We start from the raw sequence: 24,017 nt of genomic DNA on the forward strand, positions 1-24,017 counted from the left end.
TACTTCACGTAATCCACGTCCTCATTGGAGGCGGGATAGGCGGGCTTTGGCGGTTTGGCCGGCGTTTTTGCGGTCCTCGCCATTGTACATGTTTTTGTCCGGCAGCAAACGCGCGTTGAGTGATACACGGTGGTCCATTTTATATACGGCGGGCGAAAAGCGAATCGATCCCGCCCTCTCATCTCTCCGCAGTCTTGGCGCACATTTCTGCTGTCATCTCATTTGAATTTCTAAAAACTATCCGCCGCCCTGCTGCGCCTAATGCGATAAAGCAAAATTCCCATGCCGCACAAAAAAGAAGAACAAAGCGACTGTTCGGACACTTTTCCGCAGTTTGGAGCATTAGTTTTATCTTGTGAGACGGACTGTCCAATTTCTTAGGAGTATTTATTCAAGAAGATAATATCTTTGCATCAAGAGTTTTGTGATTGAATTTTGCTTTAAGACTCTTCAAAATTAAATAAATCCAAAATTATGTCTAGATACTGATTATAATCAGTTTTAAAATGAACCACCAGTTACCACTTTTCTTAAATTAAAATAATATAATAACCATTAAATTACCAATTAAATAAGGTTTTAAGCAGTTTAGTAAAAAAAAGCAGATTACTGCTGATTATTATGAAAAAAAAGAAGGTTTTGTGCATTAAAATGAAAAGTCGTATTTAAAAAAAAAATCTGAATCAATTTGCCATTCCATATTTGTCCTTTTTGAATGATTGGATTTATCATTAAATATCACGGAATATCATAGACCGGTGTAATCATAGCTTAATTTTGCCCACCCAGTTTTATCCTTGCTTTTTTAAAACGTGAGCGTCAGAGATCATGAAGTGAAAATTAAAAGCAAGCGACAAACTCTTTACTTCAACACTGGCGATGACAATTTGCAGCGATGTGCTGGGGGATTGCTCTTTTGAAGAGCATCTTTACTCGCGCCGCTTAATTATCTCAAAACTTCAAAAAGTGGGCCCAGCGCAAAGCTACAAATTAGCTTTGTTGTCGGCACCACCTAACTCGTTTGTCTGCCGCCGCTGGTGGCACCCTCGCCGAAATTCCTTAAAATTTCATTAGGCTAAGGGGGAAGTTTTGAGAAACTCTCTTCATCGCCGCCGTCCTCCTTCGCCACTTATATTATGCAGTCGGGAGAAAAAGTAGCAGCTCTTCTTCGTTGACATCCTTTCTCGCACGCCACACTCGAACGCGTCCCAGAATTACATTTGATTATATTAAACCGAATAAATGGAAGATATGGCGACGGTGAAGCCTGACACTCACTCTTGCCGTCTCTAGCAGCATCTCTCCTTAATGAATTTGTTAATTTCCTTACCGCTTCTTTTCAAGCGCAATCATTCATCTGCTAAATTAAAAAAATTATTTTATCGCCAAAATGAGTCAGTCCAGTGTTTATTTAATAATTTTTTTTTATCTCTGTTTACATAATTTTCTAAACAACAAGTTAACGAATTCATAAAAGTTTCACAATTTTTTGTTTTAAATGAAAAAATATGTAAATTTTTTAAACAAAAATTTTTTTTAGTTAAATTAGTTATTCTCTCACAGCATTGAATTAAAATTTTAAATTATTTAACTACAATTTAACAACAAATATTATAAATTTTTACTTTTATTAAAAAATGTATGCCATGGACAAATTAGAACTTAATCTTGCAAAGGCCTTTTTTTAGCCAAATTTAATTTGTTAATTAATGCGGAATAATAATTAAAACGTATTTTCAAGTAAATTTCCCTAATTATACCTCATTTCTTAATCATCATGATCACTTAATTTGTTCGGGAACGAGAAAAATTAATGTTTTATGCATATATTTACCTAAATTATAGCACTAGGATTCATCTTGAATTGATTTCAATATTTATTATACCTAATATATTTAATTTTCTCTTTTCAGTTAGCTGCAAGTTAAGCAGAGGCAAAACTGGTTGATGCTTTTAGCACTCGTGCTGATCGTAACGATTGCTGCAAGAGCCACAAACGAGAGTTGCAGCAGAGGAAATTTGTGCGTCACATTTTTACGAGTTCTCTCGCGCACAGCAGCTCGGCGGAATTGCCTCTCTATATACTACACCAACACACCACTCGACGGACGGACTGTGTTTTTCTAATTTGTTGCTGCGCCGCCGCCGCCGCGTGGCTACGCGAACTTATGATTTACAGCCCGTTTAATGGCTGTTACAGAAACTACGTGAATCCCTCGCTCTTTTTCCCTTTTTTGACCGCACCAGCACTTTGTGATGCTCGACAGCCCGTGCTTTCATTCCGCAAAGCAAAATGCCCATTCGACCTACATTTTCACACTGGCGGGTTAATTTTTTAATTAATTTCTCTTCACTGTTATAGGATTTCATTTCTAATTGAAAAAAAAAAAATACAGATAATTTTTATTCTTAAAATATATTTTTTTTTTTAATATTTATTGTAATCAGTCAACCAATATCAATTTCTGTCGAGGGATATTTTAAAATTTCATCATTAACGTTTGTTTTGGAATCAGGCTTGGGTGCGCCATGTGTGAAAAGCAACTCGCGTTTGACCGGCACGGCCGCTTCTCTCTGCCTCTCGGGAGGCTCGTAAAACAACGCTCAGGGCCGCAGCATGGCCGTTTGCGCGATAACGACGGTCGCCCAGGAACCAGCATCTCATCTGCCGACCGAGCATATTATGAGCAGGCGGACGGCCGACTTAGGCAACAAACTTATTTCACGGCTGCGGCAAAATCAAAGATGCTGCCTTGAGACGGCGGCGAGAGAGATGAAATTTGTAGGCAACACACAAAGTGCCTCCTCGCCGTGATTCCGGCTGGATGAGAGAGGGTTGCTCAGCCTAATTGATTCTCTGCTGCTGAGGGAAATTTGTGGTTTGCATCTAATGGAGGGGCGGCCTGATGCTTAGGCCTTGGCTGCTAATTTGCACAAGTGCGCCTCGGCAGTGAAGCGAAAAACGATTATGAGCTGGAAGGGATTAATTTTGCGATTAATTTAGAATGTATTTACAAGTGATTGGCAACTGATTGAGTGTAATGTACATATTAATATTTGTAAAGAAAATATTATTCATGTTTTATAATATTGAACATTGAGCTCTTTTTTCAGTAATTAATGATAAAAAATTCAAATTCTTTTTATTTTCCGCAAAATAGCTTCAGAAAATTACTATGGCATAATGAGCGAGCAATGCAAAGCATAGTCTGGCCTATCGTTGCCTATCCTTTACTTATGGAGGGGCTTCTGAGAAAATTAAATCAGGCTATTGTTGCACTCAAGAGTCAAAACTGCCGCTTCGCCAAAAAAAGGACAAGCTGGCACCAATTTTCTCTACCTTAATTAATCTGGACATGAATTATCAATGTGAACTCCTTGACCACATCAAATAATAGGCTGAAAAGTAAATAGATCAAATAATTCATTTCCACATTGTTGAAGGAAAATTGAGGACAATAACAACCAAATTTTATTTTAGTTCTGATTGCAGAGATGAATTTGTGAAAAATAATTGAGAAAAAGCAATAATTTAACAGAATTTACATTTAGTTTCACGTATTCGTTTCTTGGATATCTCTCAATTAAATAAAATGTTTTTATCTGTCATAACACTATTCTACAAGAGAAAGCTCTGCCACAAAACAGCGCGTGTCACGCAGGTTGCCTAACTCAAAACCATTCGCCAGCATTATTTACGAAGTTTTAAAGTGCGTTGAACCATCCACCCGCCAAAACCGCAAGTTTTCAAATAAACCAAGCGCGTCGTTTCACTTGCGCGCGTTTTATGCGAGCGGCCCTCGCGAAACGGAGGCTCCTTTTCGTGGCGGCAATTATTCATGCCACGGGTGCGCAAAATATATTTACTGCCAGTGTGTGTGTCTTCTTTTATTTTTCTCTCTCCACTCCTGCTCTTTTGCAGCACGGAGAAAAATTATTTTTTGTTCCGCCGAAAGAGACGGAGAGGGAGGCACAACCCACATTATTCTGCTGACTGGAATAATAATTCGCATTTTATAATGCGGGGCAGGCGTCGGCGGCGAGTGTCGCTGCACTGAATTTGCGCCCTCTTTTTAATAGCACTCTATTATTTTGTGCGTTCGCCATTTCACAGCACAGCATCTAACTAAATGCGCCCGATTGTCGATGGAGCTCATCTCCCGCTTTGAATTATTTATGGCAACAACTCACGCACGTTCGACATAACATGTGTGCGCTTCAAATTGGTGACTTTTATGACACAATAAATCGTGTTTTAATGCTATCTCCGCATTTTTCGTTTTTATTTCTTCTCATATCCTCATCAATTTTTACTCGAATATGCAGGATCAATTATTGAAAATGCTAAAATTTGTTTTTGAAAATGTTTTATTTCTAAAGGCAGAGAATATAATTCAAAAATCATAAAATTATATTATTAGCAGGCCGTTTCATATACATATATTAATGCATAAAAGAAATCATTCTAACATAAATAACATGAGGGGTCCGTATGACGAATTTAATTTAAATTTTGTATAGATCATGATTTTACCCCATTTCTATCTATATAAAAGTAAACATTAACAAATTTAATTTACTATAGAGAAAAAGAAAAGAATATATAAGAAATGCACCATAATATATAAATGAATGATAAATAAATAATAAAAAGTAAAATTAAGAAGTAAGTATTAAAAAAAAAATAATAATAACAGGATTTCATATTGTAATTAAACTAAAATAGTAAGAAAAATTAAAAAGAGAATAATGACCTATAATTATATATCAACTTTTATTTGTTTTTCGGTTTGTGTATACAACTGGATAGTTAGGTGTTTAAAACTTAAACTTAAGCGTCATTATCAGGCATTTTATTGTACTTAAAATTGCTTCTACTAATACACAATAATGCTTAATTATTAATTTACTAAAATTTGAAACGATTCAATTTTCACATTTTGTTGTAAAACGTCTGCACTTCAATGAAGAATGTATTGGTAAAATTTATCGATTTTTATATGTATGGTACAAAATAAAAAGGAAAAAATCAAATATTTACTAAACGTTCACTATAGGCTTTTGGATTAATTAATTTAATTTTCATTCCGCCGGTCACTTTCGAGCTAAAAGTTAATTGATTTGGCGTGTTCACGTTTGAGAGCATTAATCCGTCGGATTGGGAGAATGGCCTGTTTAATTCGCGCGCCGTTCTGCGAACAAGCACCATCATATTGAAGGCCGTAATAATAATCGTGATGCTCTTGATTCATCTGGGAACGTTTCGGGCGAAATCGAACGCCGAAACAAGCCGTGCCTTTTCTCTCTCTGTCTCTCTCGGCAATTGGAAATTGGAGCATTCATTGATCAGCGGCGTGTGCTCGTGGCGGCGGCGGCGGTGGCGGCGCATGCATAATAAAATGTGCATGAAGAGCGGCGAGAGAGGAAATATTATAATCTCGCGGGAACAATAGCGGGCAATATGAATTTATGGCCGCCATCGTGATTATTCTGCCCCCTGGAACATTTGCAATTCTGTGAGCACCACGTTTTCGCCACACAACGTGCTCGCGGCCATATTTTTCAGGCTCAATAAGCTCGCAATCGCAAATTGTTCCTCATTTTGTGCACAAATTTGAACAGGTTTGATGAAGCTGTATTTTGTTATAATATCTATTTTTTTAACCCTGCCTCTCTCCTATGTTAAATCTTCCTTTATTTACTCCCCTTTTTCTTGTTTTGATTATCAAAATCAATATTTATGCGTTCAATAAAACAAATATGTATAATTAATTTGAACCATCTCAAACAGCATCAAATCCAGGCATATATTTTCTGTTTACTGGCATTGATTTTTATCTTAAATTTCAGCCATTTTTTTCAAATTAAATATACAAACGGTACAATAAAGCCAGATTAACACAAATTTTAAAATATTATGTTATTTATCTGTCTCTATTGCCAAAGGCCGCGCATCAGCTCTATTATGTTGGCCAAAAAAAAAGATGTCTTCCGCCAGAGCCATAAGGCCCCATGGCTCTGACGGCAGCCGTGTACCAACATAATTTTGGGATGCGCAGCCTTTGTCTATTGCTAAAAAAATCGCATTGAGAATAAAGAAATTGTACAAAATAATATTTTATTCAATCACAATCACATTATAACTGTTGGAAAAAAGGCAACATCACTAACAAATTTATTTATTTATTTTTTATTTATTTATTCTCAAAGGTTTTGCAAAAAGTTTTGAAATAAAGAAGTCCCCATCAGCCGCATTAAACGATTATAAATGCTTATAGAAATAAATAAATAAATATGGATGATCTTTTTGTTCTCGGAAGTTTTAGCAAAATTCTTGCTAAATAATGGTGTTGCCGTTTTGACCAACAATTCCTTTTTTCTCTCAATAATAACTTATTGTTTTAATAATTGTATGAGAACAATGTGATTTAACAATTTGGACAAATAAACAACAATAATAATACTGAATAATAATATGAACATAATATTGCATAGCAGTATAAATTTTTAAATGATTATGATATTTATTCCTAATATCAGCATTTTTTGAAAATCTTTCAGTAATACAATTGAATCTTTATTTTTTATTTTCTTAATCCATTGAAAATAAAAGTATAAAATTGATATATATGTTTCGTCACATTTTTCCTCTAATTTATAACGCTATTTTTTGAGAAAAACATAACTTCATGGCATTATAATTTAATCCCTTAATTATTGCACATTTTTTTAGATACTTAGGCAAATTACAAATAGGAGCCTTAAAGAGGCTCGAAACCTCGCGAGGTTTGTCAGCAAATGCGTCAGAACCCGCAATCAGCCTACCAGTAGCCATGAGCGTGCAAAAACTGGAGCTTTTAACCACTCGTCGTGGGTTTCTCTCTCTTCATCATCCAGAAAGCCGGACTACTCGGCAGATGAGGCGCCTATAGATATATAATGTACCGAGTGTACACTCGATAAAAATCGGCAAAAATAATCACCGGGTCGGAGAGAAATTGCGGCGCTAGTGGAGATAGATGATTGTCAGCGCACATTTTTAAAAAAGACATGTCAGCGGAAATATTTCGAGAGGCTCTCACTGCCTTTTCTCTCTGCTCGATCGGTGGTGCTGGCTGGCGTTTCCCTCCAGGCCAAATAATAAGCGACTGAGGCAGCAGAATTGCAGCTCTAGATCTCGCCCCATTATTATTTTTATTGCAACGCCTCCGTGTCTTCTCTGCGCTGGTAATCTCGCCCTCGGATTGCTTTAAACTGGCGGAGCAAACAAAAATCGCGGGCGACGCCAATCAATAGTCGGCGCGGGTGAAGAGTGAAATAACAAACAGCTCGCGTGCCCCGCGGCCGTTTCACCGCCGATCGCTTTTCTTTATACACAGCACCAAATTGCTAACCTCAATATTATGCCAACCATGCAAGGACAATCATTGCAAAACCTATTATACCTTTGGTTTTTATTTGTCAATGATATTCACGTTCATTTGAAAGACTTGCTCGGTCTTCAAAGATAAATAATCTTTGCTCATGAATTTTTACCAAACCATAACATACAATAATTTAATTTATTCTATTTAAATTTTTCAGAAAGGTGGCTCAATTAATTCTATTATATTGAATTTATTGTAAACAAATTCATACGGTATATTAAGTGTTTTTTCTGCATCAAGAGAAATTCTTGTTGATATTGTTTTCTGTTATAATTGTGGTCCATCCTCTTAAGTTTAGTAGTTATTACTTAGTTCAAAATCAATAAGAAAATTCTACTCAATCCAACTTTTCTTGTAATTTCCATTTGCCCTCTTTACCTTTTTCAGACCTTTGATTTGTTAAAAAACCGTTATCAAAGAGAATTTAGCAATATGAATTTTGAATGCTTTAGCCAGGGGGATGAAAAAAATCACAGTTTCATTTGAATTTTTACTGGTTATGTGATGATCAGAAACTTTACTCAGTCATGCTTGATTACACTTTTTGATCGCTTTAATGTTTTTTGCGTCTGAAAATCAAAATTCTTATATATATTTCTATTATATTTTTGGTTATAGTTGGAACATATGCCTGTAAAAGCAATAGATTTTCATCAAACAACAGCAGCAAAGTTGCTCTTGAAGCCAAGCAGTGTTAATCACGCCACAAGGCAAACGTGATCTACGCTAAAACCAAATATGCGTCACGCCACTTTCTCGCTTTTATGATGCTCGTCAATGTGACTAACGAAATTCACTACTACATTAGCCTTATTACTGATTACATAGAGAGCGTATACACCTATGCAAAATTATTTTACCATCGATGGCAGTGAATTCAAAAGCAAAACTGTGTATAATATACATGCTGGTGTATTGCACAGAGAATATCGGGTGGCATTAATTGTGAGCATGAAATTGCCGTCGGTTAAAACCGCCCGTCGACACCCCCCTCTGTGCTCCAGGACTAATTTATTTTCATAAACTTGCTTCAGCAGCAAACATTAATGAACGATTTCATGCGACGATTCTCCATGTCATTAACTCCGATACTGAAATATCCCTTTATTGCGGCTGGTTTAGTGAAACCGGCGCCGTTTTCAAATCTCCATTCGGCATTCATTTCAATATTATCAATTGTTAGGAGGTTTTTTTAAAAATTCCAAAATTTCCCATTTAACCTAATATAATTTTGATATAATAATTATTTGTGTAATTTCAATTGATAAAAATTTAATTAATTAAATAATAGTTTTTTTGTAGCTAAAGCAGCCAATTTTAATTTGCAAACTTTGAGATAACAAAAGGAGAATTATAACTGTGCACGTTTTTGGTAAGCAAATCCCCTTCTTCCAATTCCAGGCCCACTTACGACACTCCTGGGCGTGCAAATGAAACTCTCCAGCACCTCAGTGGCCATCAGCGTTAGTGAGCAGGATTGCTTTCTCTCTCGCGGTCTTTCTCTTCTGTTGCATGTTATGTTTAAATTCCCTTTTGTTTTGCTTGCTTCGCCGGCAGATTAAACAAACATTGGGGCACAAAGGGCCATGCGCGGGCCTAAGAGAGCTCCGCACTACTTTCACGCCATCGACCGACCCGCTCCAAGTGCAATTCCTGACATAATTGATAAAACAATTGGCCTATTGTTCGACGCCTGATGATTGATCGTTTGGGTTCATTTTGCAGCCAGCTGCTGCTTTAATGACAAATATTGGGTTTGCGCCGTGTGCAAATTTTTCCCTCACTGTCAGTCGCGTGGGTCATCAGCAACTTTTTTTGCAGCCTGGTTAATTTACCAACTAATGCGTTGATGATCACCCAGATATATTTGGTAAATGGCCGGCCAGCTTTCACCGTCATCATCAGCTTTCAATGGCGCAGTTTTTTATTCAAACGACTGGCCATATATCAGAGTGTGAAACGGGTTATTATTTATGCATTAATGCAATATACGTTCGTTTCAAGCTGTCATGGGATCGTTTTAGTTTTTCATACGCCGGTCTAAATAAACCATATAAATTTTTTTCAAATTCATTCATCTATTTGAAAAGTTATTAAAGAAGACTGATTAAAATCTTCATGAGGATTGTTTTCTTAGAGATTTTTTTTTAAATCTTCAAACAAAATTGTTGCGTGATAAAATGATTATCAAAAAATTAAATTTCGTCGTTGCCGCATAAGCTTTAACAAATGAAAATAGGGAAACCGCATTTGAAACACTTCAACCTAAACCAGTCTGGCAAAGGAGCGATCAACTCAAATTACAGGATGCCCCTCTCATTCTCCCTTGAAGGGTTCCGCCCTCACAATTTCGCAAACCACCAGCGAGACCGTCAACCTCCTTTGCCCAAGTCGGACCCTTTTGCTCCTCGCCGTCGTCGTCGTGTATAATTTAAAATTGGCGAACGCACCAAGTGAAACCGGTTGTTTCAAATTCAGCCGAGCAGAGACTAAACAAATTATATGCCCCCGGTTTGCGGCGGGCGGTGTGTTTGAGTTGAAAGCGGCGAGGGACACACCATACGCGCTCTCTCTCCACACCAATACATCTTAACACACGCAAGTTAGCAAACGCTAAAAAGCCAGCCTATAATTTTATTGGATTCCAACTTTCGCTTTTGTGCTTCTTCGCCACGCATCACAGGTCACCTGGTTCTGATCTCTGCTGCCCCTCAACGGCTTCTCTTCGTTCTGCGTTAACCGTCAGTGAATTTGGAAGCCCACTTGCTGCTGACATTGGGAACTGTTGCGTTCATATGCTAGTTTAGGGGTTAAATATTTGTCAGCAGTATAAAAAAATAATGCTTCAACATACCTTTTAAAAAATGATAAATTAATTACAATTTAATCAGTTTTTAAGAGAAATATTTTTCTTTAAAGACAAACGAAGCTATTAATTTATCATATTCTGATAATAACAAAATGATGGATGCCCTTTAAGTATGACGAAAATTACATCATTGGTTCCATAATATCTTTCGAAGTAATTTAAATGTGATTTATAAACTCTAAACGAAGTCACGCTAGAAAGTTTTTGTAAGCAGAGCCCCTGCACAAATTATTGTCCTTTCAGAAAATTGGCTCTCTTGGCAAGTAATTTTAAGAGGAGGAAGGACAATTATATTTCTCCAGAGCGGCGTCGCGGCCACAAGTGCGTAAAATGGAACTGTTTTTTGTGCACTTGGCTGAAATGATAGGAGCAATAAAACGCGGTCTAGCGACCTTGCCAGAGGTGTATTTGAATAATGAGCTCCGTCGTTGCTACCTGGGTCCACCAACTAGAATGAAATTTGAATTCTAAAAGCCTGATAAATATTTAAACTCTGTGACATTGTGCTTATTTTCAATATTTTTACAATTTATTTTTATTTGAAAATACTCAACAATCCAACGACAAGGCAATATTTGATAAAATCAAACGGTTTTAAACATTTTTTGTAATAAAATTTTTGCATTAATTCCAACCCTCGTTTATAAAAAGGCATCATTAGGCTGGGGAAATCAACCATCGGTCTCAATTCTTCTCGCACAATTTGAACTCAAGGAAGCGGGGCAATTTTCTAATAATGGAATGTCGCTCGCGTCCTCCGAGACGATGACAAATCATAATGGGGGCCGCGATTAATCATTCTAATGAAATGCCATTTTACCCCCGGAGGGCAGCAGCTGTTTGCATTCCTGCTTTCGCTGCGTTGCCGCCGCCGCTTTTTATTTACATGTTAACTTTGATTGATTGCAAGCCGCGAGGAGGTTAAAACCACAATGGCCAAGCAAGGATGCGCCGGACCAAATAATAATCCTTCCGTCGTCGTCGCGCATCAAAGTATGCACTCGCGAAAGACGGATGGATGGACTCTGCATTTCACTTTCCATCTGCAACCGAGCAAGATATTATCCCATTGACCCAGATTTCGTCCACTGTGCAATTGATTGCTCACTCAGAGACTGTGCACCACGTGAACTTTTGCCTTCAAAGGGAATGTAATTCACTTGCAATTATGCTGATTTGTCTCGGACTAAATTGCAATTCAGCTCCGATTTCTATTCACACAATTATAGGTCAATTGGCACAATCTCTCAGTATGCATTATCTTCTTTGAGAATTCTTTCTTTAGACTGGCAGAGAAAAAACGTTTTGTATTTTAATCTCACTCCAATTGATCATGGGCTTAATAGAGACCAATAATAGATTATATTTTAAGATTTAAAAAATTTGGTTTTTAATAAAGTTTAAAATAGTTTAGTTATAATTTTGTTTGCAACTACATCAATTATTTATTTACACTGTTAATAATTTTGTTTGTGTTTGATAAGTGAAAGGCAACTTACATTTATTGTACGTATACATTTTTCTTTTTCTTTTCTGCGTCATGATTGACCTGGAATATCAAAGCAGCCCTGCAGAATGACTTTTAATCGAAAACCTCTCTTATATCAACGCAAGTTATCTCTGCCACTTCCACTGCAGCTCTCGGCCGCCCTTTCAAAAGTTTAGATCTCTCGCAATATTGGCAACAGCAATCTGCCATCGTAATAATGCCGTCGCCACCGCTCAGGTTAATACACATCCTCTCCTGCGTGATGAAGATATTTTAAAAATGATTATGCAAATTAATCTGGCGCACGAATCTTTGCAACTCAAGCAGGTTAGCGACGTGCTTCTATTCTTCCAACAAGCCCGTGCGGCGACATCATTAACTCTTGCCTCGCGTTTAATCAATGCGCATATTGATCGCGCACTTTTTCAATTAAGATCGGCCTTCCGTGATAACATTTTCGCTGAATAATACACCGAAACTCTGCTCGCGATTTTTCCGACACTTCACTTTGATTAAAATTGCAAATTGAGAAGAGAGAGAAAGAAAATGTAGAACAATTTAAGAGCCTGCGTAATGAGCCTTGGTATAAAAAAATCCTATGAAATAAATCAAACGTTAATAAGCCCCTTGCTGTTTATTTTTTTAGCCCTGGGAGTCAAAACAAAACGATTTTTCTTTCTTTTCCTTTCTGTGTGTACAAGGGGATGATGTTCAAGTGGTGCAGAATGAGCGTGAGACGATTATTTCTCGAGCGCGCTTTGTATCGGCAAGAGTGATAAATTACTTTATGATATTATTTTCTTTTCCACTCTCTTTCTCCTTCTCGGCTCTTTTCCGCTTTTTGTGTGCCGCCGAATCCTTTCATTCTCCTCTCAGCTGCCGCGCCACCGCCTTTTGGGCTGTGTAATATTTTGCCTCTTTGTGTCGAGAAAGAAATCAACAAGCACTGCTGTAGCCCCCACATCAAGATAAGGAGCATCCGAGAGGACTGTGAGCAAGCGAGCTGGAAATTGCCTTTTGCGGACAAAACCGCATCAAAGTTGTGCCAGCAAATTGACAAAAAGTTGAGCTGAGTGGATTTAATTTTCTTCTCAATTTGTATTCAGCTAGAGATATAAAAAGACAATTTTTAGTTCCGAAAGAAAATGATTCGCGGTGCTTAAGTTGAATTGGAAATGTTTCCATCAGACTGCACATTCTTGTGGCTAGACCGCACATATTTTAACATTCTCTCAACGTTTCGATCGGAATGCTTGAGTAAACGGTGCTGGATAACCTCAACAGCTGATAACCAGCAGAGCGCGCAGACAACCGCCAAGGACGTGAATTTCCAATGCATTTCAACCGCAGATTGTTCCCACATTAAGCTGCATAGGAGCAACTTCATTTGCACGGAAAATATAATATTATTTGTATATTTGTAATTTATAATCACAATGATTCGAAATTAATTTAGAAAAAAACTATTAAATCTAAGTTCATCATTTTTGGCTTCCAAAATCATATTTAATATTATAAAATATTATCAAAATCAAACAAGTCTCAAACATTTGTAAGATTTAAATTTACATTTTTCAATGAAATTTTGTTGTGGAATGAAACAATATTTAATGTATTATTAATATAACAGAACCATTTTGCTTTGAAAAATAGAAAAAATAAATAGTGTTGAAAATAATTTATTTAAATTTTCTTTACTCATCAAATTTTAAATAAGGTAATCATATTTTTTTACTTAAATTTCATTTTTTAACAATCTTTTTTACCAAATACATATATTTAATTTTGTAAAGAATGCTGAAATAGTCGCGAAAAAGGAATCATTCCGCTACATTCCGCGAAAATGCAGAAAAAGAAATGCCATTCTGATTGAGCACTCTCATTATTCATTCGCGTCAAACTTTTCCTTCCTGGCTGCTTCTCGAGCTCGATGTATCTTTCGCGACAGATTCGTTTGTATAATACAAGTCTTTTCTTTTTGTGCGCGCCTCCGTTCCAGCGGCAGTACATAAAAGCGATGTGGAGTTTAAGCAGGCACGCAGTGAGCGCGAGGCGCGAACGAACGAAGGATTTGCTGGCAGCCACGCGGATATCTCGGCCGAGCAGTCGGCTCCGCAAATTGATTTTTCAGCTGCTTTCTTTTCCTCCACCCAGCTGCTACATTTTCTTTATTATTCTCTTTGTGAGCTGCTGCTCCTCCCTTCACGAGAGATGGAGCGACGAGTACACTGTACTTATGTACATTCAGAAACGGACTTTTTGCTCTTTCTTGGCCAGCATCCTGCTGAACAGCCCATTGTGCGTGGAGTGACCAAGCAATTGCTCCGTGACATAATATTACAGCGGTTTTAAATTCAGGCGGTAGAATGTCAGCCAAATTATTTCATTTGATCTTTGAGGTGATTTATGATTGGAAAACTGGTGGTGGTGGTCCAAATGATTATTAACAGCATATTATTATTATTATTTTTTTTTTTTTTTTTTATCAATTTAGTCTTTCAGTTCCTATATAAAATAAAATAAAAACAATAACAACAACAACAAACGTAAAGTAAAAATAAAAATTTTATTTAATTAATCTATAATGTTTTAATTAATTTCTTTAATATCAAATATAAATTATTTTTATATTTATTTATGCAAATTTTGTTTTATTTATGTGTGAATACTATTAAATATAATTTGGTTGTGCTATACGTGCATTTATTGTATATATTGATACCACTGATGGCCTTACTTCATACAAAGTAGGATATTAATTTTGCAATTCATAATCCTGGTGTGAACACTTCGTGCCTTCAATTTTAATTTGATATTTGAAACTTATAGTTTGATTAATTATTAATAATTAATATTAAAATGTAGAAAAATTCAACTGATCAAGGTAAATGACTGTTAAAACAACAGGAGAAGTATATTGTTGGAAATTAATTGCTCTGTGACAAAATAAATATTCATTTTCACTTTTCAAGTGATCTTCATGAAATAGACAAAAACTTTGATTGACTGATAATTTTTTCATGACCTCAAACAACAGGCTCACAAACGATTGCAAATCCTTCTAGCCCTATTTGAAAATATGTATATGTCCAAAAAAATAAGTTAGTTTCCAGGTGACCGAAAGCAAAACCTTCAATGCCGCTGCAAGCAACGGAATCTGCATTGCTAATCCCCGCAGTGCATTCTCGAACTCGCTCACAAATCTAATCCTCGATGGTTTGCCTCTCTCGCCATCAAGCGCATAGTGCACACGCAAATCGCACACGAGCGTGCTCCATTCCATTTGGCCAGGCCAAAGGAATGTGTGGCGGCTCAAAGGCCTGTATATGAATGTATTTTCTGAATGTGCAGCACCTCTTTAGCAAACGAAACGGAGAGAGACGATCGAGCCACAAAAGCTCGTACACGCGCCGCGATTCAGGCCGTAAATACAACGCCTCCATTCGCGCTGATTGCGGCGGAATCAAGTAGAATTGTGGCCGACCAGAGATGATGATGATGCGCAATAAAAAATAAAATGCGTGATAAGCGAGCGAGGGACAATTTGGTTCGTTGCAGATGCGGAAAAAAGGCGCGGGCTTGTATTGTAAGCTACAGAAATGAATTGAGATGAGGAAATTTCATCTCCTTCTGTTGGTTGGAGTTTTTACAATTACTGAATTGCTTCATTATTATCATTCAACATTAAGCCGTTATTAAAATTTTCCTCGAGGGGCTCAAAGTACTTGACAACTCTAAACGACTTCAATTTTCTTCATCGCATGTTTAAATTATTTATTCCCACGCTTCTAATAGTTAATTATTTTATTTAGCAAGAGAACAGTCACCTTATAAATAAATATAAAAAATGAATAAATGTTGAAAATGTTAAAATTTTAAAGACAGAAGATTTAAACCATTTATCTGTATGAAGTTCATACAAGTTTTTTAATAAAAACAGTTGAACAAGCAATACGAATTTTCCAAGAATATATTACCGTTTTAATATTATTATCAAAGCCAGGAAGTTTGATTATTATCATTTTATATCGCCTTTTTTTTATCTACTTTTAAAGCAAAGACAACCTAAAATTTTACTATTTGACATTTGACGTGACAAATATCCACTACCAAATCTTAACCGATCTTAACAATTAACAAGACGTTAATTTCAGAATTATCATAAATCTATTTTTCATTTCTATTATAACATTTTCAAAATTTTTTCCATTAACCTGCTTTATATTGTTGTGAAAAATCTATCACGAGATCAGCCGTGAATTTGGAATCATACCGAAAATCTCTGTCGATCACGACAAGGTCGGTGAAATTACGTTGAGACGTGTGCGCCGCTTCGTCGTCTCGGAATTGTAAATTTATTTCTGGCCCGCCGCCGGGAAAGGCCAAGAAGTTACAAAATAATAAGGTATCGATTCCGGAGTAGGGCCGCTTGCTCGATGTGATACGAAACAACACTGAGACTTGGACTGGACGGGAGGTCAACCCCTCTCGCGATAGGTATGTCGGCGGCTGAGGAGCATCACGCGAGAACCAGAGAATACCACAGCACGCAGACACAATGAATAACCTTTCAACGTCGGCCACAGTGTCTGTGACCCCACATAATTCGTGTGAGAACAGATGATAATGGCGTTAAATCATTTTCTTGATGATTTAATTTTGTTTTTTATCCATACAGATATAAAACATTAAATAAAAAAGTCATAATAAAAAAAAAATGGGAGATATTAATGGCAATATCATTAATTATTTCAACAGACAATTATTTTAAAACATATTTTAAATTTAATTTTAATTTATTTTTAAAATTCAATAAAATCAGTCTATTTAATCTAGAAATTAGAATTTCACAACATTTTATTTCCTACACTGCGATAAATATTATCAGGAGGAAAATAATTTTCTTTGTAACAAATTTGGTGTCTGATTTACAACTTTTATTTCATCCCCTTTTCGCCTTTCTGCCGGTGCTAATTGTAACGAGATGCAAGCGGGGTGGCTCTCCGCTCGCACACCTCGGCCCACTGTCGGGCAGGCGGCACTCCACCCCCGCCCTTAATATATATGCCCGTGTGTTCTCCAAAAGCACCCCTTCGCCGCCCCCGCGCGCTGCTGCCTGCCGGTGGTGGGTATTGATCCGGCTATGCATCCACCCTCCGCCCATTCAACTAACCACCCTCTCTCGGCGTGACCTCACTCGCGCTGCGTCTCCTCACTGGGTCACGTGATTTTTAAATGTGGACCAAAGATCAAACAATGATTGATTTTGATATCAAATTTTAATTCGAAAAGCAACAGCAAAATTTGAAAGAAAAAAAATACCTACTGTCAACATTCAAATTTTTTAATCTGGTGTATTATTTGGGTTCATATTTAGGTATTGATTTAAGTGAAACAAAAAATGGGGATTTTTCAATTTGAATGATTTCTCTGTCTTGATCAGGGAATCGAAAACTTCTGTTCTTTTAGGTATCGATTTTTAACCTAATCTCCCTTCAACAATAAGTCCCATTTCTCTTAACTAAGGTGTGAAAAGTCGGCTGGCAAAATTTGCATACAAAATTAAATTAAGTCGTTTTAAAGTTGGTGCGGCTGAGTGAAGGTGTGCGTTTTCCTTTCTTCTTCAGCGCGATTCCCTCGAGAGTAAGACGGGCGAGCACACCTTTCTCTTATTTTCTGACGAATGCGCCCAGCCAGCAGTAATGAAATGATTGGAAAACTTTGTTTAAATAAACTCAGGCCTGAGCGATTCGCAAAGGACGGCTTGTTTGGCCAATGATTAATTAAGCAGTCTGCTGTTTCTTTTTTGCCAGCGGTGCGCCGCCCCCCTATTATCATATTATGGATAGCGCACCAGCTCGCCCCTAGATAATTTATCACAGAGGCCGCATGCCTTGACCAGATAATCATTAACAAAGCATCAGGTAGGAACGTTGTTAGCCACGTTGGGTTCACATTTCTCAATAAATAATCATATTAAGTTGTAAAACACTGGATATTTTATTCAGGTGATTAAAGATAAACCGTCTAATGACAAGTTTTAAATTTTTTTATTAGAATTGAATTGATTTTTTTTTAATTTCACGTCTGTTGCCTGCTTCAATGTTCTGATTTTAATTTTTATTTATATCCTAATTAAAATATCCCCAGTAATATAGACTTGATTTTGCCAGATTTTGATATTTGATCAGCAGATAAAAAAAGCAATCATTAGCATTAATAAGACATGGTCTTAAATTTAATCTTTCTTACTTTCAAAAAAACTAACTCAAGGATAATTTATAAATTCTTCATCAAATTGATAATAATCTTTTTTATCCCTATTATTCAATATTTTTATTTCAATTTTTATTCCACTTAACTACATAATGTATTATCGTTTCAGCTTTAATTTAAATAAATGGTAGTTTATGGTTAGAGAGACATTTGTAAACCATTCGTAGGCCACGCAGCTGATTTTTGGAATGAGATGCGTGCTCATGTGTCAACGGCAAACATATGAATTTTCAGGCTCTCTCCAATTTGCATGATAACTCCGCGAGCAAGCATGCCGCTATTAATGTTCATCGCGGGCATAAATTTGTGCGCCAAACCAGCAGAGATACCACCGAAAGTTAATTGCTCAGCACAATGCACTGCATTCATATGAATTTTGAAACGCCCACACCGCTACACTGATTGTATCGCGGCTCCCCCTCACCAACTGAACCGCTTTTGCGCCATTTAGGCTCTAGGCAACCTGCTTAACAGTACTGATGTGCAGGTTGCATTCCAGCAAATTTTGAAAATTGAATTTTATTATTTCCATTAATTAATTAATTAATTTAATTCGGATAGTACTATACATATTACATTCAATAGTTTCATTTATTAATTGAAGAAGCTAAGAATTTTGCTTATGTATTTAAACTGAAATTAAAATATTTGCATCAACTGACCAAGGAATAATTGGCCATTTTCAGTTCCAGGAGCAATTTTTGAGAAACAAATTTAAACCAAATTTCTTCAAGTTTTTGAACGCTATCTGCTCACACATATATTTTACCTGAAGTATTTTTTCTCCTGAATAAGAGTGTCTGGAATATTTCAATGGAAACCGTGCCGGTGAGACGACCCCATTCAACCTGCCAATAAATTCCTTGAGGCCATATCTTAGCAATTTCCTCGAAAGATCAGGAATTCGCAGAATGGGGAAGTCTCTCCCACCGACAAGCAAAGAAAGGGGCCAGGATTTATTGGAGTCTTTCTTTACATACGTAATAAAAGTCTCCGAGCGTCGGGATTTTGGATTCAATTACGGATCAATAGGCAGCTGCATTCCGGCCGGCGGGTCGCATTCAAGATTACGGCCCGAGCAATTCTCCACGCACACACCTTTATTATTATCGTGTGCACCGAGCTTCGTCCATAAACTCGGCCCGCTTTCCATATAAATAATGGAGAACGCACTCGGCGGCTCGGAGACCGCCTGACGTCACGGCCAAATGCCCCTCTGACGTCACGCACGGCTATCGAGTTTAGTGTCGAATTTTGAGCGAAACAATAACACACGCAGTCGACACACGCGAAAGTGGCCGACAGGCAGCCGCAACACACTCTCGTAAAGTTTGCTCGTCTCAACCGCCGGCCCTAACAGTTTTTGGCCAACCAGCCGCAAACTTCCCAAAAGTGAAGAGCTCGCTCTGCCAGCTGACAGCCTCCTGTTGTCGTATTACTGCGTTTTCAGAACAATTCTGCGGTCTTGGTGTCGGTTAATTTGAATAATGTCGCAAATAAAAAGACAAGTGAGCACTTTCGGCGCTTGAGAGGGTGCCAAAAAAGAGAATAACTCTAGTAAGCTTATTTGACGATTTTTTTTTAATAGTTCACATTGGAAGAAAAATTAAGGAAGGTCAATTTATTTATAAAATTTTGAGTAATAGAAATATATGATCTTATTTTTAATCACTGTGGGTTTACTGCGGAGTGCGGCGGCCGATTCTCTTTTGATATCGGGCGTTTTTGCAAACATCAGCTAATTGTCAACCTGTTCTTCTCTTTTTCAAATTTCTAACTTTTGTATCTACTGATTGTGAGAAGAATAAAATATGATAATAAATATTCTCATATTTATTTTATTTATTTTTTAATAAAAATATTGCTTAAAAACAATCTTTTGAGAGGAAATATATGAAGATTTTTAAATATATTAAAATATTTCAGCTCATAATCAATAAAAGTCCTGGAACAGACAATTATCACTAGAATAATAGAAAGTTCAAAATCAACAATAATTGGTGTATACATTTAATAAATTTAATTTTGTCCTCCGCAAAAAAATCGGTCGCAGCTTTGTATGGTTAGCAGGTTTTTATTAATTGTAAAAATTATCAATTTTTATTGGAATAATAAAATTATTTTAAACTGTATTCCAATTATCAGCTCTTCTAAATTTTTTTCTTGTGATTCGGCCTCTTCCTGGTCTGATCAGTATGCTCAAAAGTAGAGCTCAAATATTATGCTAATAATAATAAATGAGTTTTGGCTCTAATTTCATATGTCGTCGATTGAATAAAATTAGCAATTTTTATAACTGCTAATTAAATCAATAAAGAAGATTGATTTTCAATTTATTCATAAATGCTCCAGTTTCATATTATTGATATACAGTATTATCATTTTGTATGCAAGCATAATTAAATTCATTAAGCAAATGAAACCGCGGCGCTGTGTGTCACAACAAACATGCAGATGCTTATTATCGTCAAACAACCACGCCAGCCAAATTTAATTAATTGATTAGTAGGGAGATCAAAATTAATTTGAAGCGGAATATTGTCTCTTAATATTTGCGCCTCCAGTCACGTGCACATTGATCGAAAACCATTGATGAGTCTACTATTATCATAGATGTTTAAAACCATCCATCTTAAAATTTTAATAAACATGTTGCCATATTTAATAACAATTTCATTCCTTTTTGCCAATTTAAATTCAAATGCTCTGTCTCATGCAACTCTAAGATTTTCTTTATAGTCAGATAAGTCTTTATTCTAAATCTTATCGTTCTAAAGATTTATTTTGTCTCGCCTTCTTCCCATCAAAGTCCGAATAAAACAAACCTCTCCACGCCGCACAAAGGCAGCGTCAGCGGTTACCCGAAATTTCATTCCTCGCAAAAAGGAAACGTCGTTCGACTTTTCCAGCGCTGCCTACGGCATCAAAAGGCCAAATAAAATAACAAAACCCGCTGAAAGTAAATCTTCGTCGACGGCCCAAAAAGCGCACATCTCACTCTCAGATGCCGCCGTCTGGTGCTGGCGAATCTGTTTCCTGCTCGTGCAACGCGTGTGCGAGTTCTCAAAGCGAATGCAAGTAGAAGGAAACCAAAGCAGTGGCGGCAGCAGTGCTCTGTGGGATACGTCGCGGCAGACACAATAACATACACACACGCACAAGACGTAAATTGAATCAGATCTGCAAAGCCCTAACAATCAGAATAAAGTGTCAAGCAAAATTTGTTTGTACTTAATAAAAAAGAGCAATTCCAAATTAAGGGTAAATTAATATTATATTGAGAAGGAATAATAATTAATTTAAATAATAATAATTACTGAGGTCATCTGTTAGAAATTTTAAATTTTGAAATCTATGAATCTTTAACTTTTTAAAATATAATACTTTTTTTAACTCTCAAATAAGTTCTTACACGCACACGCTAAACCTGGACGTTTGCCAGAATAGGCAATTCTCAAACTATGTTTACAAGTTTTTTATTTTTAATTTTTAATTCAAAAGATGCAAAACATACCGTTGACAAACTTAAAAACAAAAAACAATATATTTCAATTCACTCTTTACTTGATAGCATTTTGAGAAATATATAAAAGAAATTAAATTACATTGATAAGCTTTCATGACACAACAACATCTTTGTTACAATTCAAAAACGTGTTTATATCATCAAACTCTTTGAATTATCGGGCACTGCATTTGAAGAACACCAAACATGAAATTGGAAAATATGAGTAATAATTATGTGGCGGCACCAAATAAGATTAATGAATCATATTACAGCTGATAAGCCAGAGATGGTGCCGGCGGCTCGCAAAAAAAGAGAGAGCAGTGCGCGAAAATAAACAACCAGCATCAGCCTATGTTTGTTTGGTGGAAAAGGGTGGTTGGGATGGTGGGTGTGTGTAAAATCAATAAACAAAGCGGCGAACGAACGAACATTTCCTGAATGTAAGAAGCGGGTGGCGGTGGCGCGACCTTCCGAGGCGAAGGGTCGGGCGCGCCGCCTTTACTAAAAAACATCGCTGGTGTGAAGCATGAATTGTTTATTCCAATAATTTGCACCTACAGTCCCATGTTGGTCGAGTGGCTCCGCCTCAGCCGCCAAATCGCGTGCTGGGCTGAAAAGAGCCGTGCCAATCCGTAGCGAACCGTGGCGGCTGATTCGGTCTCGCCTGCAGAAAAAGAGTCTTCCTTAGGTGGTGCTGCTGCCGGTGGTGCCCTCTGCGATTGGCATCAAGCAGGTGGCGACGACGAGCGGACCGATGTTGACTGCAGGAGTTGGGGCCCGACACTGAACTGGGGCGGTGCATGTGCGCCGACGTTGCCGCCGCCGCCGCCGCTGATCCTACCTCTGCCCCACAGACCAAGAGAGAGAGAAAAAGCGAGTCAGCCGGTCCGTGGTTTGGTTCGATAGCAGCAGCCGACACACAGGTCAAGTAACTCATAAGGGATTGGCAAATCTCTTAAGAAACACAAAGCTTTTTTAAATAAAAAATTGTAATTATTTTATGAAAATGTTGATGCTACATGATAATATTTAAAAAGAAAATATTAAAATTTATTCTTAATTATTTTAACAAAATCCGTAGCAAATCGGCGCCGCAAATCGGCGCCGCAAATCGGCGCCGCAAATCGGCGCCGCAAATCGGTGCAGCACGAGCGCGAGCTTTTTAAAGTAAAAAGATTAAAATTTTTTTTCGTAAACGCTTAAAATTTAAATGTTAAAAAACTGCACGGTTAAAATTTCTACAATTATATAGTGAATCGAAACGGGCTTGACGTCAGTTCAGAAACCGTTTTGCAGGCACCTCAATGTCTGGCATTTCCTTAAAGAGGCGCCGCCGAGTGTTGCGCGCCTTTATTGCTTGCAGATAAAATGATGAGCGCGTTAACTCTCGGGCATCCGCTAACGCGGCTAATGTGTCGACCTGCTGCCACCGCATGCGTCGACGCAAAAACAGAGGCCAAAAAGGAGCGTAAGAAACGACCCCTTGCCGAAAATTGCCTCACCAAGTTGATTGAGGAAAAGAAAGAAAAGGGTTAACACTGGGGCTTTTGAACAGACGCCAAATAATGTGCATCTTTCCCCTGTTCGGGCGTAATCGGCTTTGAAAAAGAGAGTTGGAAAATTCGCCGACTCTAACAAAAACAAGAATACTTTCTATTTATGGATATTCGACTTTGGCAAAGTTCGCAGCGGATTCAATTATGTATAATTCACGAAAATATGCGTCCCCTCCGAAGTGCGACCCTTTTCCGAGGGTTGAGCCCCGTTCAAGTTTCCGGCCGAGCGATAAAAACAGGGGTGGTCAGCAGAAGCTAATGTCGCAATGTTGACCCAGATTTGGATTCTTGAGGCTTTTATTGTGTTTGCTCGGCCCCTTTGTCGCCGAGAGATAAATCTGCGATTGAAAAGCTGCCGTTTTCGCCTGACGGCCGGGCAAGCTGCTTTTTGTCTTTTCAGCAGCCACGTGCCACCTTTTGTGTCTGACACGAGTCGGATGAGCCAACCGACTGACTGCTCTTCTCATTCGCCGCTGCTGATCTTTCGTTCTTAATGCAGACGCTTGTTTCTTACAATGGGCCCTCGCAGTGGATGAAAGTGATTGCTTTGACAAGCAATAAAGAAAGCTTGTGTTTCGAAGGCGCCAGCCTGTCAAAGATCTCTCACCGCTCTTATGCATGCCGCTTGTTATTACTAAGAAAATAGCCAGTCAGCGTAGTTTGTTTGAGTTATTTTAAAGTTTATAGTTCATATTACGGCAGGCTTGCAAAGCAGTCCTTAAAATATATCAATGTTTTGCCAAAATCACTGCATATATATCAAACGAAATCTTGAGTGAATTTTATATATTAACTACTTTTTTGCAAGATAAACGGCAGCTCTAAAATCTTTCATTTAATTCAAGGTTCCGTGATAACATACAAAATTCTATGATGATTTGACTTTAAAAAA

The 24,017-nt window shown here is 37.4% G+C and overlaps 1 protein-coding gene across 7 annotated transcripts in view; it reads right to left on the reverse strand.

The window, feature by feature from the left end:
- LOC132205475 (potassium/sodium hyperpolarization-activated cyclic nucleotide-gated channel 4) overlaps positions 1–24,017 on the reverse strand; it is a 136,489-nt gene that overhangs the window by 73,207 nt on the left and 39,265 nt on the right. Inside the window, exon 1 of one of the 7 annotated variants that reach the window (XM_059634536.1) lies at positions 22,128–22,325. The exons of the other annotated variants lie outside the window; for them this stretch is intronic. Within the exon in view, the coding sequence (XP_059490519.1) occupies positions 22,128–22,135 (8 nt within the window). The 5' untranslated portion in view covers positions 22,136–22,325. Of the gene's footprint in view, positions 1–22,127; positions 22,326–24,017 lie in introns of those variants that run through there. 7 annotated transcript variants of the gene reach the window in all.

This window comes from Neocloeon triangulifer, unplaced genomic scaffold, assembly GCF_031216515.1.
Source record: "Neocloeon triangulifer isolate White Clay Creek 2 clone unplaced genomic scaffold, ASM3121651v1 ptg000002l, whole genome shotgun sequence".
NCBI classification, from domain to species: domain Eukaryota; kingdom Metazoa; phylum Arthropoda; class Insecta; order Ephemeroptera; family Baetidae; genus Neocloeon; species Neocloeon triangulifer.